General features: G+C 48.3%; 1 protein-coding gene across 1 annotated transcript; it reads right to left on the reverse strand.

Annotated features, from left to right (window-relative positions):
• Positions 1–448: 448 nt before the first annotated feature.
• On the reverse strand, positions 449–12392 carry LOC135559578 (deleted in malignant brain tumors 1 protein-like). The gene is made up of 9 exons (XM_065015195.1): positions 12306–12392; positions 9988–10138; positions 3378–3407; positions 2811–3146; positions 2077–2382; positions 1676–1951; positions 897–1217; positions 678–793; positions 449–583 (listed from the first exon to the last, which is right to left on the reverse strand). The coding sequence occupies exons 2-9, from the start codon at positions 10004–10006 to the stop codon at positions 449–451; spliced, it is 1539 nt and encodes a 512-aa protein (XP_064871267.1). The 5' UTR covers positions 10007–10138; positions 12306–12392.
• Between the last annotated feature and the right edge of the window lie 1527 nt (positions 12393–13919).

The raw sequence follows: 13919 nt of genomic DNA on the forward strand, positions 1-13919 counted from the left end.
AGATAAAAGAATCTAAGAGACACTAAATAAGACAAAAGCAAAAAAAAACCCATGAAGACAGACGTTAAGCAAAATAATTTTAAAACCCCATGTTACCCAAACCCCATGTTACCCCATGTTACCCAAACCCCATGTTTGTTACCCAAAACCCAATGTTACCCAAACCCCATCAAAAACCCCATTTACAAACCCCATGTTACCAAAACCCCATGTTACCAAAACCCCATGTTTTTCAGCTGGTTAAAACCAAACTAAATGAATAATGGTGGTTGCAGTCACTACTTTTAGATTTCTTCCAAGGTTCTAGAAAGATAAACTAAAACTTGTTATTAAAATTAGAACCACTTCAGGTTTATCACCACATTTAAACACCAGTCCACTGCTGACCATCGATTTAAAACACAAAACTGACCTAAGATCAGCATGTAGGGTCAGATTCATTCTACTCCTACTCCGTCCCCTGGGCTGCTCTCTCCTCTCCCGGTCCAGCTTCAGCTCTGGAGCTCAGAGAGACCATCTCCATGGCATTGACATCAAGATCCATGCTGCTCACCCTGTTCACTCTCTTCTGCCTCCTGGTGGGCTAGGGAGACACAGCACCAACAGTCAGACATTTACTCTCTAGTATCTCCATTCTCTCTCCCTCCCTCTCCCTCTCCCCCTCTAGTTTAAATGACTTGTAACGTCTGAGTAAATGTCTTTACCTTGTAGTACAGGTAGGAGGTGGTGATGGTTGTCAGTAGGATCAGCAGCACTACAACGTGTCTGATGATGAAGGCTGGCAGAGGAGAGGCTGCAAACAGAAACACCTTTGATGAGGGGACTGATCATCATCACATAGATCTGTGGGAAATCTGTCAATGACAAAGTTATAAGTCTGGTTCATGTTCAGTTACCTGTGATGGCGAGGGGGAGGAGCTCACTCTCAGAGGAGAAGTTATGAGAGAAAACATAATTGTCATAAACACAGCTGTAGTTCCCTTGGTGGGAGTCATCTGCAGCAGGGAAGAGGAAGGCAGCAGAGTGATTGACAGCTGGCTGGGTCTGGGTTCTGTTGGAGCCGGTGAACGTGAGGAGGAAGGAGCCTCCTGGGTACTGTGGCTGAGTGGAGCAGGTGATGGTGAAGTTGTAGCCCCTGAACATCTCAGGCCCCTGGTGGCCCCTGGAGACCCCTCCCATTGGGTCAGTCAGGAAGATATCAGGCTGGACCAGGAGATCTGTAACAATAAAAGAGAACAAGAAAAACCTCTTCAACTAGTTTCCTATAGATATGACAATAACATCAGCATGTAACAGTGCCAGCCACCCTCCCTCACAGGGCAACATGAGTAGTGGGCCTACAGTCACTGAGACAACATATGTTGATATCAGGCTGAAGCAGGACATCTGGAACCAGAGGAGAGAAAAAGAAAACGTAGCTCCTCAACTACTTTCCTCATTTAGATGTGACAATAACATGACATGTGACAGTGGTAGAGAGTAGAGACGTTCACTGAGGTAACACTCACATACAAAAGCATTCTGGGATATTTAAGTTGTATTTGATTCCTACTTGACTGAGTGATCTATTTAGTAAAGCAGACTGACAAGTTAAACAGTCATCATGAGAGGTGCAGAGGAAAGTTGTATGAATGAAGGAAATCAGTTGAATATAATTATAATATGTTGTTATGACCTGAGCAGATCACTGTGAGTCCAGGACGGAGATAATAACTTCTCCAACACTCCCTCAGTGAAGACTCAGACCCAGAACAGATAATGTTTTTCCCTCTAGTGGTGTTTCCAGGTAGTACTGAAACAGTGGAGCCACAACCCATCTGTCTACACACTACTTCAGCTATAGACATCACGTTAGAGAAAGATCCCACAGTCCTCCACTCTCCCTGGTCGTACCACTCCACTCCACCAGCACAGCGACTGCCTCCTCCCACCAGCCTCACATCATCAGGCTCTGAGAAAAGAAAAGAGAGAGACAGTAATCTTACTATTTTCTCACTAAAACACACCTATATTGTCTCTCATATTCTTCACTCCAGATGAGAAACAATGTTGATTGAGTGACAAACTGTTTCTTACCTGAGCAGGTGAGTCCAACAGCATTACCAGGTAGGCAGGTGTTGTTCTCTCTGTCTGAGGTGTCACAGTCCAGGAGAAGGGACTCTTTGCCTTTACACTGGAACTCTTTATCCCAGGTCTGACCCCCACCTCCTCCATAGAGCCCCCCCTGTAGAGCTGCAGGAGCCCCACAGCCAACATCCCTACAGACTACCTCTGCATCCTGCCGGTCAAAGTCAGCTTCACACACTGAGGCCCAGGACTGATTGGACTTCACCTCCACTCTCCCAGAGCAGAGACCAGCTCCATCCACAAGCCGCACAGACTCTGGAGAAAAAGAGTTGGTTGAACATTCAATCAGTTTTGTTGATGACACTGTCAAGGACTAAACACAAATATGTTGGATAAAAGATTGTAGTTTGCTATGTTTGATACTGTAAGAGGTAGAAATGGGTTCTTAGTCACTCAGGATCGGGTTGGGAATAATACAGGCAGGAGACAGGAATAAGTTCACTTCACTTTATAGAAAATAAACAGCTGGACATCCATCAGGCAGCTTCACTTCAGTACCATCTGAACTACAATGATCTGCCCATGAACATCTCCCATAAACCAATATGACAAACACAAATATAATGTTTAAATACATCTGACATCTCTCCCTCTATTTAAATGAAATAAAAACACATAAAACATGATAAATGGTAATATTGTATAATGTATAAATAAATCTCTCAATATGACCAGTCTCTTACCTGAACAGGTCACATGATGATAATATCCACCATCACAGACACCAGGTCTTTCTATGATGTCACACTGTCTAATAGAAGACTCATCTCCACTACACCTATATAGTGTGACTCCTCTTCTTCCATCTTCAATCAGAGGTCCTCTAGATTCAGATAAAGGATTCCCACAGTCCAGCTCTCTACACACAACCTTGGTCTCTCTCATGTCCCACAACCACGTCTTTCCCATTATGCTCCACAACCCACTAGGACATAGACCTGTCCACTCTCCTTCATAGAAGACTTCCACTGTCCCAGAACAGGAAGTGGTCCCATCCACCAGTCTGACTGAGTATTCAGCTGTAAACAGCAGAGAGGAAAACACAGTGGTGAGGACAGATGATGACAGTGATTCTGTTATTCTAACAGCAGTGATGCTTTGTGGTTGACAAGTATTAGTAGTTCCATAAAACACTACTTGTTATTGGGTTTTAGAATGGTTTGTATGGACACATGAATTTCTCCATGTGGGATAATAAAGTTGACTAATATTGAACTGCTATAATCACTGTAGATTTATACTCTACCTACCTGGTGGACTGACGCTTTGAGCCTGGAGATCTGAGGAGAAAGAGAGAGACAGAGGAGAAAGAGAGAAACAAAGGAGAAAGGGAGGAGTCAGAGGAAGAGAGAGACAAAGGTTAAATGAACATCAACATGACCTTTCATGATGTGATGGGGAAGACAGGCTTATCGTTGGTATGGTGCAACAACGTGTACATACACTATATATACAAAAGTATGTGGACACCCCTTCAAATTAGTGGACTCTATTTCAGCTACACCCCTTCCTGACAGATGTATAAAATCAAGCACTCAGCCATGCAATCTCCATAGACAAACATTGTCAATAGAATTGAGTTAATGAACTCCCCCTCTCTTCTCCTCTCCTATCCTCTCCTCCCACCTCTACTCTTCTCCCCTCTCCTCTCCTCTTCACCCCCTCTCTCCTCCTCTTCAACCCCTCTTTCTCTCCTCTTCTCCCCCCTTCTCCCCCTCCCCTCCTCTTCAACCCCTCTCCTCTTCACCCACCCCCTCTTCTCCCCCTCTCCTCTCCTCTCTCCCTCCTCACCCCTCTCCTCCCCCTCTCCTCTCCTCCCACCTCTACTCTTCTCCCCTCTCCTCTCCTCTTCAACCCCTCTCTTCTCCTCTCCTCTTCTCCCTCATTCTCCTACCTCTCCTCTCCCCTTCTCCCCCTCTTCTCCCCCTCCTCTCCTCGCCCCTCTCCTCCACTCTCCTCCCACCTCTACTACTCTCCCCTCTCTTCTCCTCTTCTCCCCCTTCTCCCCCACTCTTTCTCCCCTCCTCTTCTCCTCTCCCTCTCCTCCCCTCTCCTCCCACCTCTATTCTTCTCCCTTCTCTTCTCCCCTCTTAACCCCTCTCTCCTCTCTCCTCTCCTCTCGTCTCCTACCCTCTCCTCCCACCTCTACTCTTCTCCCCTCCTCTTCTCCCCCTCTCCTCTCCTCTTCAACCCCTCTCTTCTCCTCTTCTCCCATCTCTTCTCCTCTCCTACCCTCTCCCCCCTCTACTCCTCTCCCTTCTCTTCACCCACCCCTCTTCTCCCCACTCTCCACTTCACCCACCCCCTCTTCTCCCCCTGTACTCTTCACCCACCCCCTCTTCTCCCCTCTACTCTTCTCCCCCTCTCCTCTTCTCCCCCTTCTCCCTCCCTCATTCTCCTACCTCTCTTCTCCCTTCTCCCCCTCCTCTTCTCCTCCCCTCTCCTCTCCTCGCCCCTCTCCTCCACTCTCCTCCCACCTCTACTACTCTCCCCTCTCTTCTCCTCTTCTCCCCTTCTCCCCCACTCTTCTCCCCCTCTTCTCTTCTCCTCTCCTCTCCCCTCGCCCTCTCCTACCCTCTCCTCCCCCCCTCTATTCTTCTCTTCTCCCCTCCTCTTCTCCTCTTCTCCCACCTCTATTCTTCTCCCCTTCTCCCTTCCTCCCCTCTTCTCCCCCTCTCCTCTCCTCTTCAACCCCTCTTCTTCTCTCCTACCCTCTCCTCCCACCTCTACTCTTCTCCCCCCCTCTTTCTCCCCTCTCCTCTCCTCTTCAACCCCTCTCTTCTCCTCTTCTCTCCATCTCTTCTCCTCTCCTACCCTCTCCCCCTCTCTCCTCCTCTCCTCTCCCTTCTCTTCACCCACCCACTCTCTCCCCCTCTCCACTTCACCCACCCCTCTTCTCCCCCCTGTACTCTTCACCCACCCCCTCTTCTCCCCCTCTCTCTTCATCTTCTCCCCCTCTCCTCTTCTCCCCTCTTCTCCAGCTCCTCTCCTCTCCTCCACTCTCCTCCCACCTCTACTACTCTCCCCTCTCTTCTCCTCCACTCTCCTCCCACCTCTGCTACTCTCCCTCCTCTTCTCCCCCTTCTCCTCCCCTCTCCTCTCCTCTCCTCCCCTACCCTCTCCTCTCCTCTCCTCCCACCTCTATTCTTCTCCCCCTTTCTCTTCATCTTCTCCCCTCTCCTCTTCTCCCCTTCCTCCGTTTTACCACCTCTCTTCTCCTCAACTCCCCCCCGCTTCTCTCCTCTCTTCTCCTCTTCTCCCCAATTCTACCCCTCCCTTCTCCCCTTCTCACCCCTCTGCTCTTCTCCCCCTCTCCATTTCTCCTCCCTGCTCCCCTCTCTTCTCCACCTCTCTTCTCCCCTCCGCCCCTCTCCTCTTCTCCACCTCTCTTCTTCTCTTCTCCACCTCTCTTCCCCCCCTTTCCTCTTCTCCCCCTCTCCTCTTCTCTTCTCCACCTCTCTTCCCCCTCCCTCTCCTCTTCTCCCCCTGTCCTCTTCTCTTCTCCACCTCTTCCCCCTCACCTCTTCTCACCCCTCTGCTCTCCCCATCTCTTCTCCTCCCTCTCCTCTCCTCTTCTCCCACCTCTCTTCTCATCTTCCTCTCCACCTTCTCCCCCTCTCTTCTCCCCCTCTCTTCTCCTCTTCTCTTCTCCACCTCCTCTCCCCTTACCCTTATCCTCTTCTCTCTCTCGTCTTCTCACCTCCCCTCTCTTCTCCTCTTCTCCCCCTCTACTCTTCTCCCCCTCTACTCTTCTCTCCTTTCCTCTTCTCCCTCTCTGTTCTCCTCTTCTCCCTCTCTGTTCTCCTCTTCTCCCTCTCTGTTCTCCTCTTCTCCCTCTCTGTTCTCCCCCTCTCTTCTCCTATTCTGCCCCTATCCCCCTTATCTCCCCTCTCCTCTTCTCCCCCTTTCCTCGTCACCCCCTCTCTCTTCTCCTCTTCTCTTCTCCCCTCTCTTCTCCTCCCCTCTACTCTTCTCCCCCTCTACTCTTCTCTCCCTTTCCTCTTCTCCCCTCTTCTCCTCTCTGTTCTCCTCTTCTCCCTCTCTGTTCTCATCTTCTCCCTCTCTGTTCTCCTCTTCTCCCTCTCTGTTCTCCCCCTCTCTCTTCTCCCCCTCTCTTCTCCCCCTCTCTTCTCCTATTCTGCCCCTATCCCCCCCTTATCTCCCCTCTCCTCTTCTCCCCCTTTCCTCGTCACCCCCTCTCTCCTCTCTTCTCCTCTCCTCTCTTCTCCTCTTCTCTTCTCCTCCCCTTCTCCTCTCCTCTACTCCCCCACTTCTCCTCTCCTCCCCCTCTCCTCTCCTCTACTCCCCTCTCCTCTCCTCTCCATTTCATTCTGTACTCCAACATCTGCATGGTATTCAAGATAACACACAACATTTCAGCACCAAATTTGTTTTCATCAACCTCAGACTTAAATATCAGTGTTCCAAGAACCTCCACCAGGGGAACTATAGACTCCTCAAACGGTCCACCACCTTCTCCCAAACTGCCTTCTCTCACAAACCAATAAAGACATGGAATGGCCTCACCTCAACATGGATCTAGTCCAATCAGACGTGCCTCACCTCAACATGGATCTAGTCCAATCAGACGTGCCTCACCTCAACATGGATCTAGTCCAATCAGACGTGTCTCACCTCAACATGGATCTAGTCCAATCAGACGTGTCTCACCTCAACATGGATCTTGGGCTTTGGTCAGGTAGCCAACTACTACCGGAGGTTTATCCAGGGCTTTGGTCAGGTAGCCAACTACTACCGGAGGTTTATCCAGGGCTTTGGTCAGGTAGCCAACTACTACCGGAGGTTTATCCAGGGCTTTGGTCAGGTAGCCAACTACTACCGGAGGTTTATCCAGGGCTTTGGTCAGGTAGCCAACTACTACCGGAGGTTTATCCAGGGCTTTGGTCAGGTAGCCAACTACTACCGGAGGTTTATCCGGGGCTTTGGTCAGGTAGCGACTCCCATTACCTCACTGCTGAAGGGGGGACCGGTGTGACTGCAGTGGACGGCTGAGGCGGACAGGGCTTTTGGTCACCTGAGGGCTCTGTTTACCTCGGCTCCCCTGCTGGCTCATCCGGATCTGGGATAGGAGCCGTGCTCCCTCAGTGCTCGGGTACGCCACTAAAGCTCCGCCCCTGTGCTTTCTTTTCGAAGAAGGTGGAGACTGAACCCTCGCAAGGCAAGGTGGAGACTGAACCCTCGCCAGGCAAGGTGGAGACTGAACCCTCGCCAGGCAAGGTGGAGACTGAACCCTCGCCAGGCAAGGTGGAGACTGAAGCCTCGCCAGGCAAGGTGGAGACTGAACCCTCGCCAGGCAAGGTGGAGACTGAACCCGCGACAGGCAAGGTGGAGACTGAACCCTCGCCAGGCAAGGTGGGCCATGTTGTTTTTACCCTTTTTGTTTTCACCGTCCTACAGACCAGGTTCCCATAACGCTAAGGCAGACGCACTGTCCTACAGACCAGGTTCCCAGAACTCTAAGGCAGACGCACTGTCCTACAGACCAGGTTCCCAGAACGCTAAGGCAGACGCACTGTCCTACAGACCAGGTTCCCAGAACGCTAAGGCAGACGCACTGTCCTACAGACCAGGTTCCCAGAACGCTAAGGCAGACTCACTGTCCTACAGACCAGGTTCCCAGAACGCTAAGGCAGACACACTGTCCTACAGACCAGGTTCCCAGAACGCTAAGGCAGACACACTGTCCCGGATGTATGACACAGAGGAGCGGTCCATAGATCACACTCCCGAACTTCCGGCCTCTTGCCTGGTGGCACCGGTAGTGTGGGAGCTGGACGCGGACATCGAGCGGCGTTACGTACAGAGCCCACTCCCCTCCACCTGCCCAGAGGGACGTTACAGCCCTTACCTTCCACAAAGACCTTGGTTGCACCTTTCTGTGGACTTCCTCAAGGATCTTCCTCCCTCACGATCCTGGTCATTGTGGATCTGTTCTCTAAGTCCTGCGGTCTCCTTCCTTTGCCCGATCTCCCTACGGCCCTACAGACTGAGGAGGCCATGTTTACACATGTCTTATAGGCACTATGGGGTGCCAAAGGATAGAGTGTCTGATCGAGGTCCCCAGTTCACGTCAAGGGTCTGGAGGGCGTTCATGGAACGTCTGGGTCTCGGTCAGCCTTACCTCTGGTTTTCACCTCCGCCATCGGGTTTTCACCGGTCTGGCACTCGACCCGAAACCTGCCCCTCCGCCTGCCCTGCCGGAAGCTGGGCCCGCGGTTCAAAGTCCTGAGGAGACTGAACGAGGTTTGCTTCAGGTTACAGCTTCCCCCCGATTACCGTATTAACCCCTCGTTCCATGTGTCTCTCCTCAGGCCGGTGGTGGCTGGTCCACTCCAGGAGTCTGAGGTGCAGGTGGTTCCTCCACCCCCTCTGGACATCCAGGGGCCCCGGTTTATGCTTTTCGAGCCATACTGGACTCGAGGCGTCGGGCGAAAATCCTTCAGTACCTTGTGGAGTGGGAGGGGTACGGTCCGGAGGAGAGATGCTGGGTGCCGGTGGAAGACGTTTTGGACCCTCCGTTGCTGCGGGAGTACCACCATCTCCATCCGGATCGCCCTGCGTGTCAAGGGGGGGTACTGTTACAACTTCCACAGAAGTCGGTCCCGCTCCTTGTTCGGGCAGCGACGTCACCGGCCTTCTAGCCTTCGCCACCGGCCTTCTAGCCATCGCCACCGGCCTTCTAGCCATCGCCACCGGCCTTCTATCCTTCGCCACCGGCCTTCTAGCCATCGCCACTGTCCTTTTGGCCTTCGCCACCGGCCTTCTAGCCTTCGCCACCGGCCTTCTAGCCATCGCCACCGGCCTTGTAGCCATCGCCACCGGCCTTCTAGCCATCGCCACCGGCCTTCTAGCCATCGCCACCGGCCTTCTAGCCATCGCCACCGGCCTTCTAGCCATCGCCACCGGCCTTCTAGCCATCGCTGATCCATTTTTCATTTTCCATTTGTTTTGTCTTTGTTTTACACGCCTGGTTCCAATTCCAAATGACATGTTCATTATTTAAACCTCTGTTTTCCCCATGGTTTTGTGCGTGATTGTTTTATGTATGTTTGGTCTGTTACTGTGGGCTCGGTATTTACGACACGTTATTGGAATATTTGAGTAAAGTTACATGTGTTACTCATCTCTACTGTCCTGACTCCTCTTCACCAGCTACCTAGACCATTACAGTAGGACTGTTAACAAAGTAGCTGAATTGTCAAAGACTGAGGTCACCCAAAGAAAAGTAATTCAGAACTTTCTCTGGTAAAGAATTACAAATCTACCACTTTCATATAAACCCCTCGATACACAGCAGAACATCTACACTGAATCCTTCCACCAAACATCCTGATCTGTTTTAATGAACACTTTTTATGACACTAAAATAACCTTCAACTACAGTATATATGAAGGGATGATTGTCATTGTTACATTATATAGGCTACAGGAAGTTATATTCTTCCATTGTAAATAACAGGTTCTCCCTCCATCTACAATCATCAGATCTGCTTGCAGATGAACAGAATGTCTTGGAAAGACAGACCTTTAGACCTCATAGTTCTGTCCAATATATTGTGGATTTTTTTCATATTTATTCTTTCCTTACAAGTTGGGATTTAAATTGATGGACACGCCATGATGTCTCAGTGAAAAATGTATTACAGAGTATCTAGCATTTCCATTACTATTTATCTAGCATACACACTCACACTCTTTCAAACATTATTATTTGGGAAAGTTATCAGGGGTAGTAACTAGCATAACTTATTTGACTATTTCTTTCACACACACCTCATTGGCTAGGTTAGCAAGCTAGCTAACTAGCCACATTTAGCACAAGCTCACGACTAAACTGACCTGGCGATCCTACTATCATGGACACTTGTCTCCAGGCAGCATGTTTGTGTTTATGTCCCTGTAGCTGTCAGCAGTTGTTTCAAAAAGACACGGTTTTGAGGAAACTGAGGAAATGATTCTCTCCTCCATGTGTCCAACCGCATACGACCACCTGCAAAAGGAACCTGCATCAGTATAGTTGCCTAGCTGTGTAAAAGGTACCTGCATCAGTATAGTTGCCTAGCTGTGTAAAAGGTGCCTGCATCAGTATAGTTGTCTAGCTGTGTAAAAGGTACCTGCATCAGTATAGTTGCCTAGCTGTGTAAAAGGTACCTGCATCAGTATAGTTGCCTAGCTGTGTAAAAGGTACCTGCATCAGTATAGTTGCCTAGCTGTGTAAAAGGTACCTGCATCAGTATAGTTGTCTAGCTGTGTAAAAGGTACCTGCATCAGTATAGTTGCCTAGCTGTGTAAAAGGTACCTGCATCAGTATAGTTGCCTAGCTGTGCAAAAGGTACCTGCATCAGTATAGTTTCCTAGCTGTGTAAAAGGTACCTGCATCAGTATAGTTGCCTAGCTGTGTAAAAGGTACCTGCATCAGTATAGTTGCCTAGCTGTGTAAAAGGTACCTGCATCAGTATAGTTGCCTAGCTGTGTAAAAGGTACCTGCATCAGTATAGTTGCCTAGCTGTGTAAAAGGTACCTGCATCAGTATAGTTGCCTTGCTGTGTAAAAGGTACCTGCATCAGTATAGTTGCCTAGCTGTGTAAAAGGTACCTGCATCAGTATAGTTGCCTAGCTGTGTAAAAGGTACCTGCATCAGTATAGTTGCCTAGCTGTGTAAAAGGTACCTGCATCAGTATAGTTGCCTAGCTGTGTTAAAGGTACCTGCATCAGTATAGTTGCCTAGCTGTGTTAAAGGTACCTGCATCAGTATAGTTGCCTAGCTGTGTAAAAGGGACCTGCATCAGTATAGTTGCCTAGCTGTGTAAAAGGTACCTGCATCAGTATAGTTGCCAGGCTGTGTAAAAGGTACCTGCATCAGTATAGTTGCCTAGCTGTGTAAAAGGTACCTGCATCAGTATAGTTGCCTAGCTGTGTAAAAGGGACCTGCATCAGTATAGTTGCCTAGCTGTGTAAAAGGGACCTGCATCAGTATAGTTGCCTAGCTGTGTAAAAGGTACCTGCATCAGTATAGTTGCCTAGCTGTGTAAAAGGTACCTGCATCAGTATAGTTGCCTAGCTGTGTAAAAGGTACCTGCATCAGTATAGTTGCCTAGCTGTGTAAAAGGTACCTGCATCAGTATAGTTGCCTAGCTGTGTAAAAGGAACCTGCATCAGTATAGTTGCCTAGCTGTGTAAAAGGTACCTGCATCAGTATAGTTGCCTAGCTGTGTAAAAGGGACCTGCATCAGTATAGTTGCCTAGCTGTGTAAAAGGTACCTGCATCAGTATAGTTGCCTAGCTGTGTAAAAGGGACCTGCATCAGTATAGTTGCCTAGCTGTGTAAAAGGTACCTGCATCAGTATAGTTGCCTAGCTGTGTAAAAGGGACCTGCATCAGTATAGTTGCCTAGCTGTGTAAAAGGTACCTGCATCAGTATAGTTGTCTAGCTGTGTAAAATGTTATGCAGCTGTGATGCAGTCGGTGTGTTTGAAGCGTTAGGAAGTAGTTTGGGGCTGTAGAAATACAGATAAACCTAGGGTATGGCTAAATGGGATGTGTAGAAATACAGATAAACCTAGGGTATGGCTAAATGGGGTGTGTAGAAATACAGATAAACCTAGGGTATGGCTAAATGGGGTGTGTAGAAATACAGATAAACCTAGGGTATGGCTAAATGGGGTGTGTAGAAATACAGATAAACCTAGGGTATGGCTAAATGGGGTGTGTCGAATCCCTCCACCAGTTGAAGCTAATTTACTATAAACTCGAAAGTAGTATTTGGAGAACAGCAAAAACTAACAGAAATGCCCCCAGACATTCACTATTTAACTGTACTAGAATGCTTAAAAGGTCGCAAAATGTTTTATATCGGTTATCGGTATGGTTTCTTTTTGGAAAGGAAAATATTGGATATCGGTATCGGCCATAAATGTACTATCGGTGCTTCCCTAATAATAAGGTTGGTAACAACATGGAAAATCGTTGAGGAAATCTGTTGCAGCTCAAATCGACTACAACATCCACAATGCAATGCTCTCTGTGTGGGCTGGCTGGCTAGCTAAATGTATCTACACACAATAATACCAAAGACAATATCAGCATGTGAAGTAGCTAACTAGCTGTTAAATCACCTAAACAAACTGTACTATCAATTTAGGAGTCTCCAATCTCACCATGTTCAACCTGCAGATCGATGTGTCTCCCAGAGTGGAGTTTAAATCACAACGGCAGATATACTTTTGAGGAGATGGGAAACCTTGACGAACCTACGTCTTTGGCCCACGCGGTGCATTCTGGGCGACTCTGGGACAGGGATCGCTCTCCTTCACGGAGTGAATGGAGTCTACTGGGCACTAGCTCAAAAACCCAACAACGTTGACGATGTTACGTCATTGGCCCACGCGGTGCATTCTGGTCGACGTGAGATGTGAGATAATTAACTTGCTGTCTGTAGTATCGTATAACTTTGGAATCGTGGCAGAACGTACTTTTGATGAAAACAGAGTTTCTCGACATAAAGTACACTGACTTTGAGAAGGGATTACGTGATGATTGGTTTAGCAACCGCGTGACGCAGCATGACAACGTGAACGTGATTGGTCGACATTCTGCTGGGTGGGGTGTTATACACGCACGCAGATCTTTAGAAATGGGAGGATCATTTGAACATTGAAAAACGTTGCCGCCCCCCTGCTATAATCTACATGAATAATATGGAAATAATTACAGTCACGCAGATCTTTAGAAATTGTAGGATCAATTGTAAATTGTCACTCATGAAAAACGTTGTCGACCCCCTGCTATAATATATATGAAGTCACCCTTGTGGAGCGGTTCGTATAGTGGACTATGACAGTGTCATTGTCTCATGTTCTTCCCACCTACATTGTTGCTCTGCATTCAGAGATGTTCCTAATGATGTCTGCACCCAGATCATGTTGTATTTGCCTGTCTGCATTATTCTCCAGGGAAAGGAAACATTCTGTGAACACTGAAACATTGCATCAACAAGGTGTCTCTGATAATATTGAAACATTGTATAAATGAACGATGCGGCTCGGAGAAACTGAAACATTTAGTATCAACAAGACAACTCTGATAATATTCATATTGCAACATAGTAGTCAACACGGAGGCAGCACGGGCCAGCTGGTCTGTCTGATATTATTGTGTTGAATACGCAGCATCTGGGTGCTCATTACATACTAAAAACAGCCCTACATCCACACTATAGATAAATAACTTAGCAATATTTAATGATGTTATGCAACAATATTGATCTGTTCATCTTTTAATTAAGGAAGATGGACAAGCAACACTGATGGAGTGAGAGGTGGAAATGCATTATACCAGAGGTAGGTAGACTACAGGTAGGGATTAGGATGCAGACAGAGGTAGGTAGACTACAGGTAGGGATTAGGATGCAGACAGAGCAACACTGATGGAGTGAGAGGTGGAAATGCATTATACCAGAGGTAGGTAGACTACAGGTAGGGATTAGGATGCAGACAGAGGTAGGTAGACTACAGGTAGGGTTTAGGATGCAGACAGAGCAACACTGATGGAGTGAGAGGTGGAAATGCATTATACCAGAGGTAGGTAGACTACAGGTAGGGATTAGGATGCAGACAGAGGTAGGTAGACTACAGGTAGGGATTAGGATGCAGACAGAGCAACACTGATGGAGTGAGAGGTGGAAATGCATTATACCAGAGGTAGGTAGACTACAGGTAGGGATTAGGATGCAGACAGAGGTAGGTAGACTACAGGTAGGGATTAGGATGCAG

The sequence above is a fragment of the Oncorhynchus nerka genome, unplaced genomic scaffold (assembly GCF_034236695.1).
Source record: "Oncorhynchus nerka isolate Pitt River unplaced genomic scaffold, Oner_Uvic_2.0 unplaced_scaffold_1627, whole genome shotgun sequence".
In the NCBI taxonomy this organism is placed as follows: domain Eukaryota; kingdom Metazoa; phylum Chordata; class Actinopteri; order Salmoniformes; family Salmonidae; genus Oncorhynchus; species Oncorhynchus nerka.